Source organism: Leuciscus leuciscus (assembly GCF_965113295.1).
Source record: "Leuciscus leuciscus genome assembly, chromosome: 10".
Taxonomy (NCBI): Eukaryota; Metazoa; Chordata; class Actinopteri; order Cypriniformes; family Leuciscidae; genus Leuciscus; species Leuciscus leuciscus.
Window position 1 is genome coordinate 24,422,345 of NC_138734.1, and position 26,433 is coordinate 24,448,777.

Genomic DNA, 26,433 nt, shown 5'->3' on the forward strand with positions numbered 1-26,433 from the left:
TTGTTTGCAAATAGGCAGTTGACCAATAAACATTTCCATTATTATATCATTCTTATATGCAGTTGTTATGACCTCACATGGTATTTCTACTCTCAATATCAACCACATGACTACATTAGTATACTTTCCCTTATACAGTACATGCATTTAAACCTAAAATGTTAATGTTGAAAATGAAATGTTCATGTTATAGGTCAACTAGCCATAAAAGTAAATGCTTCTTGTGTCTTGAATCCATTGAAGGTACTTAAAAAACACAAATTTCAAGCCAGGGACATTAACAGCAACATTAAGTTTATTTTTGTTTTGTGAATAATTTTTTTTTTTTTTTTTTGGAAATATGGAGACGTACATCTGTAAAGTAAGAGTAAAATAAACTGAGAAGGAAAACGAATTCCAGTAGTACAAGGCTCAAAAACACATTCTTTAATTCTTACCATAAGTATTCTAGTGCTTGTGGTTTTTGTTGTTGTTGTTGTTTTTGTACTTATTCTGTACTGGGGTGGATTTGTGTTGGAATGACTTCCATAGTGTTCTAATTCAAACAATCCAGCATAAAAGACACCCGCTTGGAGTCAAAGAAACCTTTAAAAACAACTCTATGGACAGAGCGATCCAGACTGCTGTGTTGAACAATGCGGTTCCAAACGGCACCAAAGGTGCTTGATCGACAAGTGCATTCAGTTGACACATGAAGCTCAGACAGGGACTTAAAAGTGACTTAATGTCTCCGTAAACGTCCTAAAATTTCAGCAACAGCTTTCAAAGTGCAGAAATTTCATCATTTTAAAAATAATTAAATAATATTGTTTTTAACATTACATACAATGTTATTTTAGTAAAGAGAGTATATTAGTCTTTTTAAATTAAAAAGATTGAATCGAAATGACAGATCTTTAATATTACGATCATCATCCAATGTGTTTCGTCCTTTTTTGCTGGTCTACTAACTAGTTTAATTCCACCCAAAATTGAAAATCCTGCCATCATTCTCACCCAGAGGTTCAACGCTACTCGTTTCCATACAGCAAAAGTGAAAATTTCCTCTTGTGCTCCACAGAAAGTCATGTGGTTTTGCAATGACAAGAGGGCGAGCATATGATGTCAGGATTATCTTTTTTGGGTAAGCTATCCCTTTAAGCCTTTAATTGGATGAAAGCATTTAGGCAAAGTTCGGCATCAAAGGTTAATGTACAACGTTTTCATGTACAACAAAGAATAAAACATTAATACAGAGAATGTAAACCTCTAAAACTCCAGTCTAAAACTAACAGAACACGTAAGCTTCAATCCAGTGTCTCTGGAGGACGACAGAAGCCGCTTTATACAAACAAAACTGTACTGGCCGTTAATGACAAAGTGCTTTACTCTGAGGAATGGTTACTGTAGTATTAAGGAGACCCTGTTCTAATCTGGGAAGGATGATACATGCGGATGTACGGAGTGGATTCAAACATCTGAAATGGACAAATACGGCATTCCTCTGGAAGCTTCATTTTTGGTCCACTACACCCAAAAACTACGGTGGCTGATGAGGGACATTCCCGTGACAGGTGACTCTCAGTCGAAAGGCTATGAGAAAATAAATGCATTTTACCTACAGAGCACATCATGACAACTGTTCACTGTCGAAAACAAAGTTAACAAGGTCCGTGACACCAGTGAACTCTTCCTCGTCCTCCTCGTCATCGTCATCCTGAGCTGCGGTCCTCAGCGGGACCAAGCCGTTGTGCCGGCCGGGACCTCGGGGGCCCGCAGTGTTTCTGGCCGTGTGCCTCCACCTGACATTTCCACGTGTGTTTTCCTCTTCCTCCTCCTCCTCGTCTTCGTCCGTTTCTATGCGGTTCGACCTTTTGCGGAGGGGCTGTTCATCATCCTCAGAGTCCTCTGTCTCTCCTCTGTCCTCCTCTTCGTCTTCACTGGAGCTTTTCTGCTGAGTCCGTTTTAATAGTTTGTGCCTGGGTTTGGAGTCTTCCCTAGTCGACTCGCACTTCCGTCCTCTTTCTGGTCTCTTGAGTGAATCCTTTGGCTCAAAGTCTTTAGAAAGCGTGGACTCTAGAAATATAGGATGAGACGCAAACAATTTAGTTGCAAATTAACAGTATAGCTAACAATAATTATTTAGTGTGATGATGTGACAAAATGGTGCGATGATGTAAAGATGTAAATCGCAAAACGGAGGGTCCTTAGAGATGCAAAAAAAATTATGCTGAAAATAAATAAACGACTATGGGTTAAAGCACCAGTACTTATACAAAAAAAAAAAAAAGAAGAAAAAAAAGGCCTTCGGTTATTTTAGAACGAAAATTTTTATGTTTTGAATCTAAAAAAAAAAAAAAAAAAAAAAAATTACACACACAAAGAAAAATGAAATTGTCTAAAAAAACACACTTTTGATCTTCAAGGTAAAAAATGACCAGCAATCGCAATGAATCGGAAATACATATACCGGTATACACAAAAAATTTTAACAACTAGGAAATATACAGCCATATATATTTTATTTTATTTAGAAATAAATGGTGCATCATTTACAGGTGAATATTGTCTAGTACAATGAAATCCCCTCAAAATACTAAATATACAAGAATAAATATTATTGAAACAAAATATAGTACATTCATATCATTAAAAAATGTTAAGCTTATTGTCTTGGGCCTGTTTTGACTGCCAAGGATCACAAGTGTGACCCCTAAGTGAGAAATATGAAAGAGATGACATTAACATATATTAACATAATAATAGGAGTGTGGTGGTTCTCACCTTCACTGTTGGAGCTGGACAGTCGTCGACGGTGAGGAAGAGTGGGGTGTTTCTGATCGGACACCTTCCGTGATCCCTCAGACTCTGACGTCTCGTAGTAGTTGACCTGAGAGTTCTGTCTCCGTCGCGGACGCCTTCTGTTGACGTCCACGTCGCTGTCGCTGAACTCATTAGAGCCTTCTGTTTCTGACAAACGAACACATAAGGAAAAACTGTAAGTAAAAGACATCATTTGACAGGGCTCTACCAAAACCTAGTGAACTGCTTACCTAGACAGCCCACCTCCAAAAACAGAAGCAGCAAAATTATGCGGTCATATAAAAGTTGCTGGCTGCGAAGACCATTTCAAACTGTGGTTTAATTTAAAGTTACTTAAGGATTCTGTCTTAGAAGATACAGTAGAAACAGCTTTGAAATGGAGTAAATATGTTATTCTTTTAAGTAGACTGGATATGAAAACTCATACAGACCCATTTCCTCTTCCTCCTCCTCTTCCTCAGAGTCTAACAGGTCCTCCTCTGAGGAGCCTCTTCGTCGAGCGGGAGGTCTGCGTTTGCTCCTCCTGCTTCTCTGGGTGAGTGTGGTTCTTCCTGTTCTCCTGGAGGCTGGTTGATTCTCAGCGCCACTGTCACCACTGCCCCATTCACTCCCCGCATCACCATCAGACGCACCCTCTCCCGAAACCACGAATTCCTCCTCCTCCAGGCTAGCATTACAAAAGCATACATATTAATGCTGCTTCTGACCCAATTTTATGTGGAAATCTATTTAGCATGAACATTTATATAAATGCCGATCTATTGAATTTCTGAAAATACAAACGCATCACTATTTCCACAAAAATAGGCAGTACAATGTTCTCAACATTGATATTGATGAGAAATGTTTCTTAAGCAGCAAATCAGCATATTATAATGAATATGAAACTTCTGAATATGAATATGAAATGTTTAAGTAACCATCTAACTACCTTAACATGTAACCCCAATTTCTACCAATTTTTAGGACAAATGCGATTTAATTTTTTTTTATATTATTTTCAGAAGTATCAAGCCTATTTCCCCCCAAATTCTTTCATGGCTTTTTTGTTGTTGTTGTAATTCTCATTATTTCTCACGGTGATCCTCAATAGATGTAATAGAGTCATTTTAGTTTATAGCACAAAATACTGTTATGAGTGACAGTGACAAAAGTGACGTTGATTTAAATTAAGCAGTGAACACTACCATGATGTATAAATAACTAACAACTTTGCATTAAACTAATTCAAATTTTGGGGGAAAATGTGCTTAATTATCATGAAAAAAACCTATAATGGTCCTAAAAATAGGAAAATATAATGTCTTTTTCTTTTGATTGTGTGGTAAAATATGACCAGGACAAGTTCTTGACAGCTTTTTTGAGATTCACCCATAGCTCGGAACTAGATCCATTATATTTTGAAGCACCGGTATAAAATCCACCTGATTTGAACCCCAAAATCCCAAATTTGAACCCATAGTATTCTAAATATTCATATATTTTAAACACACACCTATCACTAAGCTGAAATTCGTCCTCGCTCTCCTCCTCGTCCACCGTACTGTCACTGTCCAGGTCATTGAGTCGCCGGCGCTTCTTTCGCGGCGCGAGAGGTTTCACAAGCCGCCGACTCTCTCGGCTCACCGTGTTCCGCTGCTGACTCGTGACAGTCACTACAGGTTTACCGTGACCAGCACCTGCAGAACACACAAGCAGTGAATTTAATATGCAAAGACACACATATTATAAAGCATGAAACAATATCTCATATGACCAACCTCCTCCTTCTGAATCTTGAAGGTCTTCCTCTATTGCTTCATCAATGGCTTCATCAAAATCATCGAATCTGGTGGTTAGTAGTAAGAAAATCAAGAATTAGTCAGACTTATATCTTCTCTAAGAGTCTATTTCTACAAGAAATATGGTAAAACTTTACAATAAGGTCCCATTAGTTAATGCATTTATTAACATTAATTAACAATAGGCAATACATTTGTTACAGATTTCTTAATCTTTGTTAAAGTTAGTTAATAAAAAAACAACTATTCATTGTTCATGTTAGCTCAGGTCCATTACATATTAACAGGTACAACTTTTGATTTTAATAATGTATTAGTAAATCTTAAAATTAACATTAAAGGTGTCCTATTATGCTTTTATACATGTTCAACTTTCTTTAGTGTGAAATGTTGCGGTTTCAGCTTGAAAAAGGTCAGCAACGTTAAAAAAGAACAAAGTATATATTCTCTATATCAGTAATCACTGTTTCTGAACTCCCTGAAACAACTTGATTGTAGTCTTGAGGTTTCTTCCTGGAATGAACATCACAATATTCCTCATTTAAATAATTCCCACCCAACGCATACGCAAAATAAAGGGACGAGGCCTGGTTGAGTTGTGCTAGTAGTGTGTTGAAATGGTTATGGTAAGGGCTGTGACATTTCTAAAAAACACTCGAAGCGGTTGACAAATCACAACACACTGATCAAGCTGACCAATCAGAGCATATTGTGCTTTTCAGAAGGAGGGGCTTCATAAAGACAGGAACTAGAAAGAGCGTTACTGACAGACTGGGAGAAAGGTGTAACAATGTACTTTTTGAACATTCAAGCATGAAAACCTATTCTAGTAGACCCTGAAAACAAAATCAAAACAACATAGGACATAATAGGTCCCCTTCAACTAAGATTAAAAAATGCAACTAAGTTTGTTAACTAATGCAGTTCACTAATGTTAACAAATGGAACCTTATTGTAAAGTGCTACCAGAAATATTGATTACCTATAACTGATGGATTTCTTCATCCTAGTCGATCGCCTCCCCAGATTCTTACTTTTCTTGGCATCCTTTTTCTTCTCTGTCATGGCATCTTCTTCATCACCGTCCTGCCATGATGAAGAAGTGCACATTTAAAACCAAATAAAGGTAATTAAGGCCATTTAAATCCCATCTTATTATGGGACATACTTTAGCATAATTTACTATAATATGGCATATGGTACAATACAGTATGGCAATATAATATAATATTATATAATATAATTAATATAATATAATAATGGTTGCATACTTACTGGATTGGGAATAATGTTCTCCACGCTGATGCCCACATACACTAATCGCTCACGTCTGAAAGAGAGAAAACAAGAAAAATCTCAGAATCAGACTCACATGAGGCTATTCATCATCCATGGTGATTCATGGGAATGATGATAAGCTGGTGAGACCGTTTATGAGGTGTGTGCGTGTGCGTGTGTGTGTGTGTGTGTGTTTGTGTGTGGATTTATACCTTCGTTCAGCTCTCTCTTTCTTCTTCAATGCAGTGTCCAGATTCAGAAGCTGTTCTTCCAGTCTCTGACAGAGAAGCTTCTGTAAATGACAAGAATATATACTTGATTAATATAGCTCACATACACACACGAGGCATTTACACAGGGATTTAAAACCTTACATGCTGACAGGGAGGGCAGAACCATTCTCCATCAGGAATGATCATTAGAGGAGGTCTCAGACAGGCCGTGTGATATCCACTGTCACACATGTCACAAAGAAGGATCTGGGACAAAAATACACAAGAGAGAAAACGTGAAATTATGTTCAATTAGAATAGTAAATAAATAAATAGTGCCTAAGAAAGTACTAGGTAATGTAATACATGGGTTAAGGTTAGGTTAAGGGTTCAGGGTTATATTACCCAGTTATTGCATTCCCTATAATAAGTACATGGGGAACAGAACCTTTGTTTCTTCTAATCTTTTGCCATTTGACAGACAATCTCATCGTCTATCTTAAATCATTTTAGAAACCCATTTGTGCATCAATTACACTTTATATTGTTTACACTGTTTTTGTTCAGAAATGTTGTCTGAATAAATCCCTATACGTACTGTATGTGTTGGAGTTGAACAAAACATTTTACCCAAAGCACATTCTGTATTGTGTCTATTGTTTTTTTTGCTTAAGCAATTTGGCAAGTTTTTCACCATACAGACAATAAAACAGGTGAAAATCAGATGTTATTTTAGCAATATTTACATATTATTTTGAATTAGCTTTTATTTTTTAATATTCAGTTTCCATTTTCATTCTTGTTCAAGTTTTAGTAATTCTGATGTGCTTTTACAAACCATAACAATAACAAAACTAGGTGACTTGCACTGAAGAGAAGCACCCAATCTCTTTAAATTTGGATTAGTAAGTAACCAAACTAACAAGTAACCACATAGAACCGCTCTAGTACCGAGTTTTACATAAGCAAGCACCACTCATGTTGCTGTCATTTGATACTGTGGTTGTACACAGTACATTGAGTCAAATTTCCTTATTGGGACATTAAAGTGTAATCTATTTTCAATTCTAAAGTAGTAGTCTGAATTGATAAAAGAGAACTCACTAGTTCTGGGTGGTTAGCGAGCCCACAGTGTTTACAAGCATCTTCAGGTTGAATCTCGTTGGATTGGTCTGATTCAGTCTCACTCTTGTGGTCTTTTCTCTCTGATTTGGTGTCTTCATTGTTTGTGTCTTTGTCATCGGCCACTTCCTCCTCCCGATCCGGAGCTCCTTTGAATTTGCTATTTTTCGTACGAATTTTCGACCAACGAGTACGCCTGTGTCGCCGTTTGGCCTAAAAGAGTAAAAAACAACATTTGCATAAATAAAAGCTTTCTGTGCAATTTGTTGGACTGGATATAAAAAGCTTTTGGGCTACCTTCAAAGACTTAGGCTGTCCTTCCATGTCCACTTTTTTGTGCATCTCCTTGGGATCGACATTCACCTCTTCGTCTACTATGCGTTCCTCTTCATCCTGTGCTTCTGAGGAGGCCTTCAGTTTCCCATCTTGCTTCTTATCTCGACAATCTGCCACTTTGGGGCTGGGCTTGCAGATTCTGGCAGATCTCCGTAGGGATCTCCGATTGCTGGTTTCCGACTCTTCGATGTCCTTGTGCTGGAGTTCAGGCGTTCGCCTATGAAGCGGGATCTTGATTTTCAGGCGAATCCCTTCCTTCTGAAGCTCCGACGATACCTCTTCGTTATCGTTGTGTCCAATTTTTTCACTGTCTCCCGCATCCTTCACCAAAACCTCACCAATGCTGGATAAGAGCTCAGTGTTTTGGTTGTCTTCTTTTGCTTGGAGCTTGGATTTGGCCTTTTGTGACCTTCGCTTTCTTGGGCTTTTCAGACGTTTGTCTTTGCTGTCATCCTCAACCACAACATCAGTATTTTCTCTGGCTGACAAAGCTGCCGTCTTGCTGTTTTTGAGTTCTTCTTCATCTTCTTCATTGTCAATTTTGTCAACCTTTTCCTCAACTGAAGTCTTTTGTATCTCTTCAATCATTGGTGACTCCTCAACAAGGTTTGATACTTTTGCTTCCACATCTGGGCTCTTATTGCAAGCATCTTTTGACACCAGATCCTCAAGGATACTGCATGAATGAGGACCATTGTCTGCTTTAACCATGGATTTCCCAACAAGTACAGACTGTCTTACGCTATCTGTGCCTCCAACTTCAGTCTTCAAGACATTCATATTACCATGATGACCATTTGAAGAATTATCGTTTTCATTCAAAGGCCTCTTTCTCTCAATGGGACCTTTGATAACTCCAACACCTACGTATTGTTCTTGTGATACCGTTTGGTAAAGATCAACAGGTGAATGCTTCCCAATTAGCTTTTGTGGGACAGGGATGATGGCCGTTGGTCCTTTTTCCTCATCAGTTGGGTATTCTCTTTTGATTTGCTGCTCCTTCAGTGGCAAGACGGCAGGATTGCGAACGATGATACCTCCTGTGCTGATGCTGCCATTGCTGTTAAGGTTGTTGTTGCTGTGATTGACGTTGCTGTAGTGATTGCTGACATCATATCCTCCACTCCTTTTCAACTCCCTCTTCTTCAGCGGTATTTTAGCCTGTTGGTCGCTCTTTACAGTTCTAGCCACATTCCCAAACATAATCTCTTTCTGCATCTCGGATCTTTTTGCCGGTTCGTGTTTGATGGAAGCAGGAGGCATGACGACAGAAATGGCATTCCATGGTTTGGGACAATCTTTTGGTTCTTCTTTGACAAGAGTTTTGATCGTACTAACCCTGTTGTCGATGACCAATTTAGGCTTGGAAATTTCAGCAACTTTCTCCTCTTGCTCTGGTTTAACAGGATCCATTGGTGTTTCTTTTTTAATGTCTTTAGGTATTAACCCAATTTCATTGGAATTGAAGGTGGTATTGGTAGAGTCCCCTTGTCCCGATACATGGTTTCTCAAGTCCTCAGCCTCACCTTGAATACAAAACAATACAGTAAACCCCAAAGTAGTTGACAACTAGTCTGGATATTGTAGGAGACATGTTCCTCTCAATGTCTGTGGTGCTTACAGCCCTAAATGGGAATGATTTTCAAATGAGTTTTACCTTTAACACCTTCAGTCTCCATATTTGGGCTGGTGGGACAGCCTTGAGTCTCTTGGTCAGTCACGGGTGGTTCAATCTTGGCTTTAAGCTGTTCTAGTGTGTCTGCAAGATCATTCCTATTCCTGTTTAAAGTAAAATGCATTTCTTATTCCTTGATAAACTTCAAAGGAGGTTTAACTATTATACTTAAAAAATACTATTAAAAAAATTCTGAGGAAACACATAATGCTCAAATGTAGAGCTTGAATGTGCTGTTAGTGTTCTTTAACTTAAGAGTTTATGTTCTCATAACTTGAAGTGAAATGTATCTTCATTTTGACAAACCATTCTGGTATTTTCCCCACAAATTACTTACTTCGCAATGCATTTCCAGGAGGATCCATCTAAATCATCCTGTTCTTCAGAATAAACACGTATATTCTGTTCTTGATCTAACTGGAACCAGTACAGAAGACCTTCCTGGTCTCTACCGATGGGTTGTAGACGCATCTTGTCTGGGTCTTCCTCGTTGATTAATGTCTTAAACTTGAGATTGTCATCAAACTGGCACTCACACAAGTACTGTTAATGAAATAAAAAATAAAGGTGAATCTCATTAAAAAAACAAACATATTCAGGGCACACTTTACACACTTTATTTTGGGGTAAAATATGACCCGGACATGTTCTTGACACGTTACATAAGAAGCAATACAACTTCATAAAGTGATATCTCCATCAAAACAAGTCAAAATATTATTGATGTATAGAAAATAAGTCCCCTGGGAAATACTGACCTTTAAAATGCCTGTCTTACACTCAACTGTCATTTCTAGGTAGCTTTTTCTCTCCATTTCCCATGCCCAGGTGCTGTTAAATTCCTGGCACACCTGCATCAAAAATGATTTAAACAAACAGACAGATTTGCATGGATATTTCCATTTTCACGGCATATGATTAAATCTAAAACACTTACCTTTACAAGATACTTCTCCCATCTGTCTGGTGTGACTGTTTTGCCGATCTTCCGCAGTAGTTTGACATGGAGCTCAATCAATGGCCGAGGAACTAAATTGTACAAAAAATTATGATTATTTTTAAGCAGATTTAAAACTTCGCATTACCATAAAACCTCTTTTTATTTTCTTTTTTTTGAGAAATTAAAACCATGCTTGTGCTAACTTTCAAAAAATATTATATTATATAATAATAGCAACTGTTTTCCTGTCCCTTGCACTTTTCTTTCATTTTGCTCATTACTGTGTATACCTTTTGTTTATTCTTTCAAATAAATGCATTATAAACATCTCTCATTACTATATCATCGATTTATCCAATCAGATAGCAGCAATGTCAGAGCGAAAACATAATTATGCAGTGACGTTTACAAACGCAATTCTCCAAAATGACAACATTAGTGTTGTGGAGCTCACATTCAGCTACTGTTATAAGAAACCTAGCAGTACACAATTAATACAGTATTTAAAGTGGACTGAACGTAAACAAATCTGTGCAGCGATTCTATTATTACAGTTAGCATAGGAAGTTTGACAGCGGCCTGCGCATGTGCAGTGTGCGGGTACAGTAACATCGTTGTTTATAATCTGAACGTAAATGTATTTCAGACCAATTTATCGTACTAAACTGAAGTGTCTCTGTATTTAATGGTCACCAACAGCATGATAACACCCTTAGCAGTGCGTATAGTCACTCTGACGGCAATCATACACTGAGATTAATCTTTAAATGTGATTTTTTCCACTGGGAAAGGGTGGAAAAACCACACATGACTGCTTTAAAAACACTTCGCCACAGTCCATCTGAAGCATCGGGGACACGATTCTCATCCAAACAAAGACTACGAAGGTACAACAAGCCAAACTTTAAGTGATCAAACCCCTGATGGGCAAAGATGCGGAGCCTGTCCAAATAAACACAAACCCAGCCTCTCCCTCAGCTCACCCGCTGATGTATCTTGTAAGTATCGCTCCAGCTGAGGGAACGTCAGCTCGGGCAGATCCAGAACAGGCCCGTAGCGCTCCAAAAAAGAGCAGACCACCGCAAACCCGGGACTGAGCGCTGGAGGAAGAGCTGCTGTGGTGCCCGGAGCAGCCATCTTTCCTGGAGATGACGAGCTATGCTCTGCTTAGACCCAAAACTGCCCACAATACACCGCGACACCCACCCAGAGCATCATCCAGAGGGGCATCTAGTGTTTGTGTGTGTGTGTGTCTGTGGACCACCACAATGCCACAATCATCGTCGTCATCATATTCATCACAATAATAACATATATAAAATGTTATTGTTATTGTGATGAAGATGACGCCACACTTTTTTTCCACGTACACTATGATAATAGAAAGAGTGTCGTGTTTGTGTTTATTCATGACCGGAATGAATAGTTAAATAAATTAATATGTATTTAAATGTCAATGTAAATAATAAAAAATAAAAAAATAGAACAGAAAATCACATTTATTCATACTGCTAATATATAAGTGCTGCTTTAACATGTCACACTTGTTTCGCTGACACTCCTCTATTATAAACTGTCGTGCTTGTGTTTATTAAAATATTTTTATATATATGAATAATTAAATAAATAATATTTAAATGTAATAAAACTTAAAAGAACAAATTATATTGATTCAGTCTGACATAATATAACACGGTTATTTTATTTATTCCTTTAAATTACATAATTTACTATATTATCCAATTCATATATTAATAACTATACTATCCGATTTATCCAATCCTACTGGCTGCTGAGAGGATGTGGACCATTCCGTTGACTGACTGACTCCAGCTTTTGCTACGTCACTGAACGGCAGCCAATCAGCGTAAAGGGCTGAAGCGTACGCTGAATAGACGCTGGCCAGTAACGTACGTGGTGGTAGGCCTGCCGTCACAAGAAGAAAAGCACAACACAAGCAAGATTGAGTTGCAGACTAAGGCAAGATTATATTATAATATAAATGAAAAACATTTATAGTGCATGTGTTGCACGTGTATAAAGTTTGTATAATAAAAATGATTAGTTGCCTGAATAAAAAAACTCGTCAGAGAAAGCAGGTTTTATGACATGCATTCGTGTACAAGTGCTATAAGCTGGGTAGGTTAAGGTTTATCATTTGTAAATTGTTTTTTGTAAGTTAATTAAGTGTTTAAAAAAAGCAGTCAGGGTTTATTAGAGTGACATCCTGTACAAAGATGGTAATACTATGGTACTGAAAGATTAACATTGATTTACCAATGATTTTGCATGACACTTGGAACTAGCATGGTATTTGTACAGAAAACATGGTATTATAATATAGTAATATAGTATAATACGATGTAAAAAGTCAAGAAAAAGACTAATACATGCATCTGATTTGTCTTCCACTCTGTTACAGGAAAGCTGAGCATGTCTTCTCCAGAGATTGCTTCCTTATCCTGGGGCCACATGAAGGTCAAAGGTTGCTCTGCATCCTATAAAGACTGTAAAGTGTGGCCAGGTGGCAGCCGTGCCTGGGACTGGCGTGAAACTGGCACAGATGTAAGTTGAACACCAGATCACACTGTAAAATCACCCTCATCTTTATTACATAGTTCTGGCATGAAACTCTGAATGGTGCATGCTGATAGGTCTTTAACTTATTGGTAGTAATCTTGTCTGTAAGCTGTATCTACATGGCACAGCTGATTGGTTGCGGTTGCATCAGCGGCCAATGAGCTTGCTGCTCAAACATTCAAATACTCAGCATTGTCTTCTGTCAAATACTTGGCATTGTAAAAGTCTGCAGTGTGCTTTCAGAAACCCTCCACCTTCCCCAGCTCCACCTGTATAGATCTGCTATGGGGTTAAATCATGTATGTTACATATGCAGCAGCAGCAGCAGCATGTCTTACATGCTCACATCAATGTCTGTGAAGGTATTCGCAGTAATACTTGCTCTGCAGCAGCAGCAGTGTAGCAGATCTATTCCGCCAATACCAAATTCATTAACATTGTCATATCCATTACCATACCAATCTCTATGACCATATCAATCTCCCGAGAGTTGTCATGACAGAATTACATTATCTTCTTAAAATTGGAAATTTTCATAAAAACAGCAATGTATGCTTTGTAAAATCTGTTTTAGTATCCATTGTACTTTTATAATAATTACATTTATGCATTTGGCAGATGCTTTTATCCAAAGCAACTTGCATTTTATTCAAGGATATTTCATTGCATTCTATGAAATAACACAAATAGATATATGGGAACTATGTAGTGACCAAAAATGTTCAATACCGGTATATCAATATTATCTTGTATTTCAACCAGTTTGCTTTAAATGTTATTTATTAGAGATGTGTCTAACTAAGTACATCTATGCTCCTGCTAGCATTATCCCGGTGTCCAGCCAGCTGATCTGGAAGAGGTCCTGAGGAAAGGGGTGCAGACGCTGGTCATAGGAAGAGGGATGAGTGAAGCTCTACAGGTAGGATTGTGATTTTGGTGATCAGCACTGTCCATGATCTGAATATTTCAATGCTTAAATAAGCTAATCTTTTTGTCTTTTACGTTTCAGGTGCCTCCCTCCACCGTAGATTACGTGAAGAAGCAGGGTGTCGACGTCAGGGTGTTCCAGACCGAGCAGGCTGTTAAAGAATATAACGCTCTGGCGGGACAGGGTGCTAAAGTGGGCGGGGTCTTCCACTCCACCTGCTGATGATATCATCAACACAACCAGCTAATTCATTTAATGCTGTGTTAAAAGTGACTTACACTTCAAATTAACATTGTCTTCTTAATAGATGCTTAATAATTTGCTCTCTGGGCTATTGGAGGAAATATATTCCTTACTTTTGGTGAAAATATTATTTGCTTTAAAATCAAATGAAAATACCCCATTATCACACACACCAGTGATACAAATGCACAAAAAACTATTTATTTAAGATTAAACATAATTGTAAAAACATTTGATTTTGTGTTGGCTGTTAATTTCACACACACACACACACACACACACACACACACACACACACACACACACACACACACACACACACACACACACACACACACACACACACACACACACACACACACACAGGGGTTAGCGACGAGCTGGTTTGGGCATAATGAAGACTTTAACAGGTTTGCTGAGGTTGATTGTGCCCTCAATTGAGCTCTCGTTGGTGGGGAGACCGTCCATACTCTCATTCCACGCAGGTTTAGAGACATATAGTTTACAGCTGCTGGTGCTGTAGGCCAGAAGCAACCGCACTTCAATCTGACAGGCCTCTGAGAGTAAAAACACACACAGACATGAGATGCACTTCAGATTACATTCTACTTTACACTGAATGTACTCTTGAAAAAAGACTGGGATGGTAAAAGATTATACTAGTATGATATATATATACAGAGATTAAAATACTACAGTATTTACATGGTAATCCAAGGTGCTTTTGTTAGTGTAGAATAACAAAACACTTTAGTTGTAATGTCTTTCTGCAATTTGTTAGTAAGCATAAAACACTTATCATAACACTTTTTCCCTTTGGAATAACATGCACTGATAAGTTGTGTACAGTGGACCTTTTGAATTATTTTCCAGTTATTAACATCATAAAAAGTTCATGTTTGCATTTTTTATAGTTTCGTGTACATTTATAACACTATACTTTGTGTTTTGATACCTTGCTATTACAGAAAATGGTTGAAGAGGACCTTTTATGCCCTTTTTCAGAGTTTTGATTTTGTGGTCTATTAGAATAAGGTTTTATGGTTGAATGTTAAAAAAACATAATTTTTCCACATAATTGACTGTTGCAGAACCTCTTTTCCCAGTCTGTCAGTAACGCTCTGTTTAGTTCCGGTCTCTATAAAGCCCCTCCTTCCAAAAAGCGCAATGCACTCTTATTGGTCAGCTGGACCAGTGTGTTGTGATTGGTCAGCCGCTTCGAGCAAGTTTGGGAAATGTCATGTCCCTTGCCATAACCGTGAGTTTCAACACGCTACTAACGCAATGCAACCTTCCCCCTTTTATGCTTATTGCTTTAGCTGGAATTATTTAAATGAAGGATATTGTGAAGTGCTCGTTCCCAGAAGAAAACTACAGTTGAGGCTTTTTTACACACTAAAGAAAATTATCTATTTTCTAAGTTTCTAACACCAACGTCTGAGAGAGTGATTGAAAATTTGACATCAATCGATCTAAAAAATGTTTTACTCTTTTGGAAAGTCATAAAAACTCTATTGTGGATTTTTATCTTTGCTATTGGGGCAAATGGGAACATTTCCGTTCACCAGTATAGACACTACATGGCTAAAGCAGAAATGCATTCAGCTTCAGCTGAGGTGCTCAGTATTCTGGTCACACTCACCGATATAAAATAACTCGAGCAATATGCTGCCTTGTTGGACTAGATGCAGTTCTATTTATATCTGTGGAACTGTGAAGGGTTCATGCTGTTCGCTACCAGCAGAGAAGGATTTGTCTTTGTGTTTGCATCATTATTTTATTCAAGGACTAAACACAAAGAATAGCTTCAGCATAATGATACTCGACCAAAAATACACAGCTGATGTCTTGATGTGCATGTGCCTGTTACTATCAGCAGAAAAACACACATTTCAGAAAGGATACCAACCTGTCCAGGCAGAATGAGAGAGATAAACCTGCGTGATCAGTCGCACACGTCCAGGTCCCGGGGTCCTAAAATCTCCAGGTTTGGGGTGGATTATGTGAGACTGTCCATCTGGATACAGCACCTGTGGGAGGATGGGAAAAAAAGTGATTAATGTGTGTAAATTGTACACAAATTGAATTAAACTGATTTAAATAAAACGGATTTTATGCCTGAAACAATGGAAGAGTATTGACATTTATGCAACGGGCAGATGCTTTTATGCAAAGTGACTTGCAATTCAGGTAAAACCCATGACTTTGGCGTTGATAGCTCTACTGTTTGAGCAACAGGAATACGTAGGGTTGGATTTAAATGCATCCACTGAGAATTGATTAGATGGTGAAATGTGTCTATGAATGATTGAAAAGCTGAGGTCCTTTTTCTTCAATAAATAAAAAACAAAACAAAACATGAATGTGCATTATGAAAATAGAGTTAGTTTTTCTTTGCTTATATGTGAAGGTTGGAGCATCTAACCTGCACTTTGACTGTTGTCTGTGGGTCTTGTACATGTTCAAGAGTAGCGTCTATATCTAACGCCACCACCAGACCAGACGTGAATCTCAAAGCGTTGTCTGATTCTCCTGTCGGCTCGATAATTGTTGCTGACGCCCTGTGGATCTAAACAAACCAAAATAAACGGGAAAAAAGGGATAATTCAACACACTTTTAGGAACAAACAAGCTGTTTCCTGTATCTTCTTGAATCTGCGCACCTGCTCAGGTAGTTTGAGATGGATGAATCTGCTTTGCCGCAGTGTGGTCTGAAAGATTTTAACCAGATCATGAGGTTTGCAGGCCGTCAGCCTGGGCATCAACTCCAAGAGTTTCTCAACAAAACTGTCCTGGAAATGGGGCAACTCTGCCATGAAGAGCCTGAGAATGGAAAGACAAGAATATTCAGTGATTCTTCACACGTAAACGTATAGATTGAGTTCTGTCAGGACCACTATTCGTCGAATACGATTGACAATTAGCATACAGTTTGGACTGGCGGTATGGTTCTGTTCTGGGCAAGAACACCCTGCGCATCCATGCAGCCTAGCATGGATAAGAGCAGGGAGAGCAGCAATAACCCCCCTTAAACAGAACAGAACCAACATGAATGTATTGCAGATATCATTCATTCAGGATTTTTAAAGTACAACATAATTCAAGAATTTTTTCTGATTCAAGGGAATCAGATTGCCAAATCCTGACTGGACGAGAGGAGGAGCTTGGGATGGAGGAGTGTAATTAGCTCCAGAGAAACACGATAGCTGCTGATAATACTGAAGGAGCTTATATATGTATACAGTGATAGGCGTCGTATTCCTATAGGTAGACGTGGATCAGCTGAGAGTCAGCTGACGCTACACTTGATATTTGATGCATTTATAACACCATATCTTTGAGTAAGGGCAAGCTCACAGCACAGGACTGTAAGACTATCTGAATTGCTGTGTTGCTCACATTACACAACAAGGTTTCTTGTCATCTGTCGTTGTCTTGTCATAACAGCGCACATACTACAGAACACAATGCTGATGAAGTGCACAAACTACATGACATTTGGTCAAGAGGCAGTCCTGAACAACAGCGGAAAAACCTCACATAAATTCACGCCAGAAATTCACGCAAATGATTACGAGATTTCTCCGTACCATCTGCAATGCGATTGGCTGGATTAGTTCCATCTAGTCGTTGCATTGCACACACACTACAGGATCACATGGCAATAATATCAAACAGGTTTGAATATATCGCAGAAACTGTGATTGCTCAAGACAGGCTCAGATCACGTCTCTAACCTGCTCATACTTAAGGATAGGCGACCAATTTAACCGTGATCCGGGGGTTTGTCTGTGCTCAAATCTGTGCGACATCAAAATCCAGTGTTTGCTTGCCTTAAAGGGATAGTTCACCCAAAAATGAAAGTTCATGATCATGACAGATCATGATCAAAATCATGACAGAATTTTCATTTTTGGGTGAACTATCCCTTTAACATGAAGTGTTTTTACCTTTGAAATGACTCCACATCCTGCAGGAACTTCTCACAAATGCCAAGAACATGATCAACCCTGTTATTTAGAAGAGTAAAGATCATCAGTTTCAAATCTTTGAGATTTTTTGGCTTTAGAAAGTTTATTGGTAAGTGCTGACCCTCGTTTGGATCGTGCTGTAAGGATGAGCTGTAACGCTTTCGCCTGCAGTCGCACGTTGTGAATTGTGGCAATCTGCTGCGTCTCCAGACCACTGTACAAGAACTCCAGCTTATAGGTCTCATCCAGGATCTGTCACACATCACAAAATGACAACAATGATACATCAGTAGTCAAAAGTTTGGTGGGACGGCTGTGGTTTAAATGAACTGGGGTAGGATGTACCTGTCGAGCGGCTGTTGAAACTTTGGCGTTCTGTTTGAGACAGAGTGGAACAGCCATGGTCCATAACTTCTCCTGAAGTGCCTGGGGTTGAAAAAAAACAACAATACAATACAGTTGAATAGTACAAAAGTTCGGGGTCAGTAAGATTTTTTCATGTTTTTGAAAGAAGTCTTTAATGCTCATCGACGCTCAAAACTAAAGTAAATAAATAATCTGGTCAAAGTTTGATAAAAAATACAGTTTTTTAATTTCTGTGAATTTTCAGCATCATTACTCCAGTCTTCAGTGTCACATGATCCTTCAGAAATCATTATAATATGCTGATTTGCTGCTCAAGCAACAATGTTGAAAACAGTTGTGCTGCTTCATATTTTTGTGGAAACTGTGATCCATTTTTTCAGGATTCTTTGATGAACAGAAAATTCAAAAGAACAGCATTTATTTGAAAAATAATTCTTAGTTATAAATGTCTTTACTGTCACATCTGATCAATTTAATGCAGCCTTGTTGAATAAAAGTATTATTGCAGCATATTTGTATTCACCTTGGTAAGCAGTAGTTGGCAGCGCAAATATGTGGCACAGAAATCTGCAGAACCGGCCAACTCAGTCTGCAGCTCGCCCAACCTCTGCAGATCTCTGCATGTGGAAATAAAAATCATCTTTACAAACACCTTATGAAGAGATATAGAAAGAATATAGCTGTAGTTTATTAAAGGTTTGAACCTGATGGTAAACTCCAGCAGATCCTGAGCACCAGGTGTTTCCAGGTTCTGAAGGGCGCTGACCCGAATGAGACTGTCCTGAAGGAAGTTATGTGCCGAATCCAGACTGCCTGAACCCACACCAGACGGCTCCAGACTAGCAGCCTGCTTTCTGCCTGGCAACTGAAAGAGAAAACAAGATATTAATGATGAATCATACATTGATAAAACAGTATTTAAAGAGTTTTAATAGGGTTTTATTAGAGCACTAAAATAGCATGCACAAAAGTTTGGGGTCGGTAAGATTTTGTAAAAAAAAAATTTAAAAGTCTCTAATTCTCACCAGTGCTCCATTTATTTGATCAAAAATACAGAAAATAACTGTTTTGTATTTGAATATATTTTAAATGCAATTTATTTCTGTGATGGTAAAGCTGAATTTTCAGCATCATTACTCCAGTCTTCAGTGTCACATGCTTCAAAAATCTTACTAATTTGCAGATTTGCTGCTCAAGAAACATTTATTATTATTATCAGTGTTGAAAAAAGTTGTGCTGCTTCATATGTTTTTTGCTGCTTCAGTTTTTTTTAGGTTTCCTTGATGAATAGAAAGTTCATAAGAACAACATTTATTTCAAACTGAAATATTTTGCATCATTAATGTGTTTTCTATTCCTTTTAATCAATTTAATGCATCTTTGCAGAATACATTTATATATATATATTTTTTTTTTTATCTTACTGACCCCAAATTTGTGAACAGTAGTGTATATTATATTTAAATAAAAAGGCTGCAAGCAGGTTTCTCACTCGGAGGTGTGGTACCAGGTGGGACAAGCTGTCACGCAGGTAGGCGTAGTGCCGAAACGTGTGGTCTGAGAACAGCGCTGGCATGGTGGGACAGGTCTGGGCTGCGTTGAAGACCAGAACTAAAACAGCGATGTCTGAACAAACCCAGTTTAGGAAAATTTGAACAGAAACATCTCTGAACGAACAGGCAACAGAAATGTATCCAGCTTAGTTCAATTATTTGACATGTTTGAAAAGTGTGAACAGCAAATAAACACATGAAATCAAATGTCTGGAAATGCGTCTAAGCCTTAATATTCAGATTCAGATTCATTTCTATGTTTTAGGATTCAATTCAAATTACATATGTTGTATTATTCATTACTTTTAAGACATTGTTGACAAAACCAAAGTCTGTAAATAGTAATATGCATTGACGTTGTCATGTTAGATGTGGAGGATACAAGCAGGGTCGTCCATGTCTGGTTCTGGAGTGTCGAAATACGGATGTGTGCTCAGCAGCTCAGGGACAATCGGCAGCACTAGGGTTGGGTGTCGAGCACCGAGAAACTTCAAACATCTGGATTAAAGGGGGGGAAAAATAAATAAGTCAGAGAACGGGACCGAATGCCAGTGAGGAACAGACAGGAACAGTCACTGGAACTCACTTCCAGACTGAGTTGCGGTCGGTTGGGTACTTGGTGAGGTTCTTCAGGAGTTCCAGGAGGGCCAGCTGGATGCACTCTTTAGTGGACACGTTGGTGTAACACAGCAACTCATGCAGGGCCTCGCGAATGTCCCGTGATGAGTCCTGCAATGAATGGTCAGTTAATTGGCATGATATTAGGGCTGCATTTGCGGGTAAATCTAATTCGATTTCGATCAAAACGAAAAAGTGCCAAGTTTGTTGTGTTGTTGTTGTTTGTAGGGCTGCAAAATAGGCCAAAAGTGTAATTATATTAAAATGACTATAAAATAAGAATTATTAATTATAGAATAATTATATAAAATTATAAATGATTATTATTTATAAGAAACATTACTATTATGATATTTCAATGTAAAATACAAAAAATATTTGCTGCTCATTACATGGGATGATGATCGGCGCATGTTGCATTCTCAAATGCACCTTATAAGCGACCTAAACTAATTTTTTCTGCGAGCCGAGCCACTCCGAAACACTGACAACACTGAAACACAGCGCTGCGCTTTACTCTTGAAACATGCAGTGCATATATTTATTTAATTATTAAAATTATACAAACGCAATTTGATAATGGCACTAAGCCATATTGTGATTTAAGTTTTATTTTTCTTTATTTTTTAAGCACCTCCAGCACTGCGAGGACAGTATCCAGCTGGTCTTCTCTGAGGGTGATGTGAATCGAGATCTGCCGTAACACATGGATGGACTGAAGCCGCACCTCCTCGATTTCATCATTAAACATGTCCACCAGGAAGTCAAGACATTTTTCAGCAAAGCTGGATGACGACTGGGCGAGGGAACAGAGCGCCTCCACCGCAGCGATACGCACCTCTGTGAAAAACCATACCAAATTAATAAACAGGACTCTGGTACAAATCTTGTTAAAGTGCTAAAAACGTCCTCAAAGAAGATAATGGCTGTGTTTTGAAATACATACCGTACATCTCATCTTCCAGGCCGTGAACAAACGCCCCACAGGCCCCAGAGTCGATGAGGTTTACACCGGTAGTGTCGACTTTCTCTTTGGGAGCGTCGTCGGCCCATCGCCGTCCAGACGAGAACTCTCCAGAAGCGTACAGCTCTTTTGCTCGCTCATGAGCAGTGCGTTTCCTCTGAGAAACAATGAGAACACCATCTTTTAAATATTTCTTGAGAGTCTGTTTATTGCATTTTTTTCCCCCTTCATTTGTTGTGTGTAAATACCCTGAGATCTGACATCAGCTTCTTGTCCAAAGTCTGCTCCAGAAAATGAGGGCTGACTTGGTGCATTGAGCCCTGAGAGAGAGAGTGCAACAGTTAGATGGAAAAGTGATATTATTCATGTGGTTATGCGGATATGCTACAATCACGCTCATAACTCACCAGCAGTTTTGCAGCTTGCACTCTGACTACCCATGAGCCATCACTGACCATGTGACAGATCTTCCCGAAGGAGTCGTCCACCAGTCGGATCTCCTCATTGGAGGAGGGGATTGGAACGATACTGTTAATGCACAAGACAGTGTTCAAATCCATCTTAAAATGCTTCATTCTTCAATTTCATGAATTGAAATGATAAATTACAACGATGGCTGTTGTCAGCATTATTTACAGTTAAAGACTGGATGGACATACCACATTATAATTTGTGATGGAGAAATTCATCTACGCTTAAGATTCAAATTTTTTGCACTAGAATGAAGAGTTTGGATATGTAGTAGGAGTATGTAACCCTATATAACCAGATTTTGTTTAGCAACAAATACTAATAGGTGGCTTGGAGAATCTTCCGAATGTTGGGAAAATAATGTTTTTGGTTGCTGGTTTGTTTGTTAGTTTAGCTTGGGTTGTTTTTAAAGGAAATGTGTAGGTTATCTCTCTGCTAAGGGAATAAAAATATGTCCATTTGTTATGAGTGGAAAATATGTGTTATGTCATGTGATTAAGTAACACATTTTGCAATGTTCGCATCTCCCTATATGTTTTGGATAAATAAATAAAAAATATAATTTAAAAAAGTGCATGCTTAAAGCTGCAAGTTTTGTGCTAAAAATGTAAAATAATAATATAATGAGCAAGTACATCATGAATCCATTTTCCAAACCGTGTTTTTGTCCTATCCTGAATCACTACGGTACACCTATAATAAGTGTTTATATTGGGACTACTTTAGACTGGTTCGGGTCGTACCACTGCGGAGAGGCCCAGTCCCTGTGTGACTCAAGAGAGAAGAAGCTCCAGCTACTATGTTCTTCCGCAAGACACATGCAGTTCTGTTTATTAACCGCTAGAGTGCCTAAAGTTACGGACTGTAGCTTTAAATGAACAATATAACAGAAAAGTAAACACATATAACGTTGTCCAAAACACAGAAAAGCTTGTAAAAATGGACGCTCTACCTCTCAGGATAAAGCTGGCTCAGAACCCAAACCATCTGTACCGCTGCTGAACGAACCTGCTCATAATCATCACTCAAGAGCTTACAGGCCTGTCCGAGAAATGAGACATTCATAAGTTAGTTATTGGAGATTACTTTTGTAATCTCATGCTCAGTAGAACGAAAGATTTAAAGCATACACTATAGTTCAAAGGTTTGGGGTCAGTACGATTTTTTTTTTAAAGAAATGAATACTTTTATTCAGCAAGGATGCAATACATTGATTTATGTTACAAAATATTTCTATTTCAATTAAATGCTGTTCTTTTGAACTTTCTATTCATAAAGAATCCTGCATTTTTTTATCATGCTTTCCATAAAAATATAGAGCAGCATAACTGTTTTCAGCAATGATAATAATACTTTTTTTTTAGCAGCAAATCAGCATTTTAGAATTAGAATTACTGAAGAATCATGTGACACTGAAGACTGGAGTAATGATGCTGAAAATTCAGCTTTGCATCACAGGAATAAATTACATTTTTGAATACATTTTAATAGAAAATTCTTATTTTAAATGATAATAAGTCTTACTGTATTTTTTGATCAAATAAACGCAGCCTTGGTGAGCAGAAGATACTTATTTCAGAAACACCAAAAATCTTACCAACCCCAAACTTAAATGGTAGTGCGAGTTTATTATTGTTAGTCTTGACCTGGTTATAAATAATCTGTTGAATTTTCATCTCTCTTTCGTGTAGCTGCAGCTGATGGGAGAAAGGAAAACACAAGTCATTTAAAGAAAGTGTCAATAAATGCAGTTTTAACACCACATTGTTCTACAGAGCTCATGTACCATGGCTTTGATGGCAGCGGTGCGGACTCGAGGGTCCTGGTCCTGAAAATAGTCGCTGATCAAACTCTGTACATCCCGTACGGGTGACGTTTGTGCTCCAGGTCCCGCATCAGTCTCTTTACCGAGAGGCATATCAACCGTCCCCAGGCAGCCCAAGAGCTGGAGACACTTATTCCTCACCCCAAAATAAGTGCTTGAGAGATGCTGACGAAAAATATGGCATGAACATAAAATATTAAAAATAATAATAATTCAGATTCAGAGTAATATAAAAGCTAGTGAAATCAGTATTAATAATTGATCAAGTATGACTGCAGTATTATAAGAAAGGATGAAATCTTAGTTATTGCAGTCACCTTGCAGGCCACATCTATAAGTCTCTGAATGACAGCGGTTTTGTCTGGGAGTTGAGTACCGATGATCAGGAGTGTATCCAGCAGCTGCGCCAGAACCTGATGAGACTCTAAAACACAGATCAAATTATTAGAAAAATCCCATTTCCACACAAACTAATCTATGCTGACTAGAAAAGTATATTCACACCACATTGCATTATATTCAGGATTTAAATGTAAGGTTTTTTTCCTTCTCTGCTGGCCTAATTAAACACAATAAAACATGATATATTTGATTATTTTTAATAATGCATTTTATATGTGTCAGAAACAGCTGCTTTAACTTTCATTAAATGTTTTCCTGTTTCAAAAATTCTGTCCCCAGCACCAGTGCTTTTTTAATTTTATGTTATTCATATTTTGAATTATCTGTAGTTTTCATGTTAATTTTAGATAGCATCTAAAAAAATCTGCTTTTGTCATTTTCAGTTAATCATTTTAGTGCTTCAACTTCAACTTATTTCAGTTTACCATCAAAGCAACATGTACAAATTTTGTTCTAATTTAGATTTTTTTACTAACATTTACCGTATATTTTATTTGAGCTTTATTTCAATTAACAGAATTTTTTTAATAGTTTGAATAAACAATACTAGCTCTGCCCAGCATATCCTTATATTTATTTATATGACAATGTACATTATATTTAATTAAGTGCAACTAATTCAATCAAGACATTTATATTAAGAATCAAATTAATTTTTGAACAGAACCTCATGATTTTATACTTACTTTCATTGTTGAGAATGTTAATAGCATCGTCTACTATGCTGTCTGGAGTGAAGCCCTGTGTCTTTGATAATAAGCCCAGCAGAGAGGCGATCTTCAGCCTGACTGAGTTATCGGACTCCTGTAGACCACATCACCGCATATACATTTAAAGACACAGTTATTAAAAGTAATAAATAATCGTACTTTTTATTCCAAACATATAAACTGAAATGTGCAAGTGCATAACTTTTTTAAAGTGAGGGAGGTAAATATTTGATGTCAGTATCAAGGAATGTGTATTAGTGTGTTTCATGAAGCATCTGTTTCTGACACCTTGTAATAATGCTCGAGCAGAATGCGCACGACCCCTTCCACACTCTCGGCCTCCACGGGTTTTCGTGCAAAACTCAGCAGGTACTGCAGAGCGTCTGTGGGGCTGCTGGCTTTACACAGGTCAATGTGAAGAGCGGCGGATTTACTGGGTTTGGTCAGTCGAAGTTTCTTGGCAGGAGCCTCCTCTAAAATCACCTGCTGCAAAGAGACGACAACAACAAGATAAAAGAAATCTCATTTGTATTAATTCATGGTAATACTGCACAATAAGGTTTCATTAGATAAAATTAGTTAACTACATTAGTCAACATTTACTAATATATTATTAAAAATCAAAAGTTGCATTTGTTAACATAAATTAATGCACTCTGTATGTAGTAACATGAACAGCTGTATTTTTATTAACTAAAAAATGCAGTAACATATGTATTTCTCATAGATAGTTAATGTTAGTTGATACATTAACTAATGTTAACAATTGAAACCTTATTGTCAAGCGTCTCCTAACTCGTTTAAAAAAGCCCTGATATAATAACTGAGAAAAATAATTATATAACTTATTATTTTAGTTCTGATATTTCAGTCCTGGTATTCTCAGACACAACCATGGAGGATTTGCACATTCATTCTGTTATTTATTTATTTATTAGCCTATGTATTATCTTCGGCATCACCAATTACACACAAATCAAATATTAAGATAAAAATTGACAGGGAAATGTTGAGTGGGAAGTTACAGTGGGACGAGAAAACGATATGTGCATATAAAAATGTATAAATAGTGTTCCAGCTGACATATAAAACAATCTCACCCAAATAACATGAATAAATGCCGGTGGCATTAGAATAATAATGAATACACACTAATGCTAAAGGCTACAGTACATCTGCTTTGCATTTGTTCTAACATCTTCATATATCATTATATTCTGTAACCAACACATATTTTATGATAGTGTATGATCTATATATATGATTTACGTGTTCACCTGAGAAACTTTAGAGAATTCCTCATAAACTCGTTTTTTCAGATGAGCTGCCATAGCTGTGTTTATCCGCTCCTGCACTTCTTCGAGCACGCGCTGTTCAGTGGCGTCAGAACCTTTCGGCGAAACAGCGACGCCACGTGGACGGAGGTCTTCATAAATCACACTAGGACAGTTCTGGGATCGATGGCTTACTTTGAATGCATTCAATTCCTCATGCGTAATACAGTTAACGCCATCATATTAGAAAGTTCATATTCAGATTTTTAATGAAGTAAAATTACAACAATGTACATACTCATTATATTTATTTTTTCAATTATGCATTAAAACTTCATATAGAGACTGATTCAAGATTTAAATAGGCCTAGGCCTGTCTGTT

At 37.8% G+C, this 26,433-nt stretch overlaps 3 protein-coding genes across 6 annotated transcripts; 1 reads left to right on the plus strand and 2 right to left on the minus strand.

The window, feature by feature from the left end:
• Window positions 1-273: 273 nt before the first annotated feature.
• rsf1a (remodeling and spacing factor 1a) lies at window positions 274-11,368 on the minus strand. The gene is made up of 16 exons (XM_082182863.1): window positions 11,130-11,368; window positions 10,144-10,235; window positions 9,965-10,057; window positions 9,544-9,749; window positions 9,189-9,310; window positions 7,493-9,057; window positions 7,178-7,408; window positions 6,236-6,340; window positions 6,074-6,153; window positions 5,859-5,913; window positions 5,566-5,669; window positions 4,563-4,630; window positions 4,298-4,481; window positions 3,234-3,469; window positions 2,764-2,949; window positions 274-2,055 (listed from the first exon to the last, which is right to left on the minus strand). The coding sequence occupies exons 1-16, from the start codon at window positions 11,281-11,283 to the stop codon at window positions 1,610-1,612; spliced, it is 3,927 nt and encodes a 1,308-aa protein (XP_082038989.1). The 5' UTR covers window positions 11,284-11,368; the 3' UTR covers window positions 274-1,609.
• A 628-nt stretch (window positions 11,369-11,996) lies between these two features.
• aamdc (adipogenesis associated, Mth938 domain containing) lies at window positions 11,997-14,128 on the plus strand. Of its 2 annotated transcripts, none has more exons than XM_082183136.1 (4): window positions 11,997-12,126; window positions 12,569-12,711; window positions 13,550-13,645; window positions 13,736-14,128. In XM_082183136.1, the coding sequence occupies exons 2-4, from the start codon at window positions 12,580-12,582 to the stop codon at window positions 13,874-13,876; spliced, it is 369 nt and encodes a 122-aa protein (XP_082039262.1). In that variant the 5' UTR covers window positions 11,997-12,126; window positions 12,569-12,579; the 3' UTR covers window positions 13,877-14,128. The 2 variants fall into 2 exon arrangements, with proteins under 2 accessions (XP_082039262.1, XP_082039261.1); XM_082183135.1 differs by lacking the exon at window positions 11,997-12,126 and adding an exon at window positions 12,133-12,285.
• Window positions 14,085-26,176, minus strand: ints4 (integrator complex subunit 4). Of its 3 annotated transcripts, XM_082182890.1 has the most exons (24): window positions 26,055-26,176; window positions 25,066-25,263; window positions 24,754-24,871; window positions 23,983-24,089; window positions 23,627-23,830; window positions 23,487-23,537; window positions 22,793-22,881; window positions 21,777-21,897; window positions 21,618-21,689; window positions 21,352-21,526; window positions 21,040-21,245; window positions 20,374-20,516; window positions 20,170-20,285; window positions 19,727-19,860; window positions 18,939-19,099; window positions 18,758-18,851; window positions 18,214-18,294; window positions 17,990-18,120; window positions 17,848-17,907; window positions 16,561-16,720; window positions 16,323-16,466; window positions 15,807-15,927; window positions 14,229-14,454; window positions 14,085-14,154 (listed from the first exon to the last, which is right to left on the minus strand). In XM_082182890.1, the coding sequence occupies exons 1-23, from the start codon at window positions 26,106-26,108 to the stop codon at window positions 14,267-14,269; spliced, it is 2,928 nt and encodes a 975-aa protein (XP_082039016.1). In that variant the 5' UTR covers window positions 26,109-26,176; the 3' UTR covers window positions 14,085-14,154; window positions 14,229-14,266. The 3 variants fall into 3 exon arrangements, with proteins under 3 accessions (XP_082039016.1, XP_082039015.1, XP_082039017.1); XM_082182889.1 differs by lacking the exon at window positions 14,085-14,154 and having other exon boundaries at window positions 14,163-14,454; XM_082182891.1 differs by lacking the exon at window positions 14,085-14,154 and having other exon boundaries at window positions 14,163-14,454; window positions 25,066-25,260; window positions 26,055-26,171.
• Window positions 26,177-26,433: the final 257 nt, after the last annotated feature.

Excerpts from the sequence above, each read along its gene's own strand:
- rsf1a (XM_082182863.1), bottom strand. The coding sequence starts at position 11,283 with ATGGCTGCTCCGGGCACCACAGCAGCTCTTCCTCCAGCGCTCAGTCCC. Across the intron at positions 10,058-10,143 it reads GGGAGAAGTATCTTGTAAAG|GTGTGCCAGGAATTTAACAG; the intron begins GTAAGTGTTTTA and ends TTTTTGATGCAG. Across the intron at positions 5,914-6,073 it reads AAAGAGAGAGCTGAACGAAG|ACGTGAGCGATTAGTGTATG; the intron begins GTATAAATCCAC and ends TCTCTCTTTCAG.
- aamdc (XM_082183136.1), top strand. The coding sequence starts at position 12,580 with ATGTCTTCTCCAGAGATTGCTTCCTTATCCTGGGGCCACATGAAGGTC. Across the intron at positions 12,712-13,549 it reads GGCGTGAAACTGGCACAGAT|CATTATCCCGGTGTCCAGCC; the intron begins GTAAGTTGAACA and ends TGCTCCTGCTAG. Across the intron at positions 13,646-13,735 it reads GGATGAGTGAAGCTCTACAG|GTGCCTCCCTCCACCGTAGA; the intron begins GTAGGATTGTGA and ends TTTACGTTTCAG.
- ints4 (XM_082182890.1), bottom strand. The coding sequence starts at position 26,108 with ATGGCAGCTCATCTGAAAAAACGAGTTTATGAGGAATTCTCTAAAGTT. Across the intron at positions 21,527-21,617 it reads AGCTGATGTCAGATCTCAGG|AGGAAACGCACTGCTCATGA; the intron begins GTATTTACACAC and ends ATTGTTTCTCAG. Across the intron at positions 20,517-21,039 it reads CTGTCCTCGCAGTGCTGGAG|GACTCATCACGGGACATTCG; the intron begins GTGCTTAAAAAA and ends CATTCATTGCAG.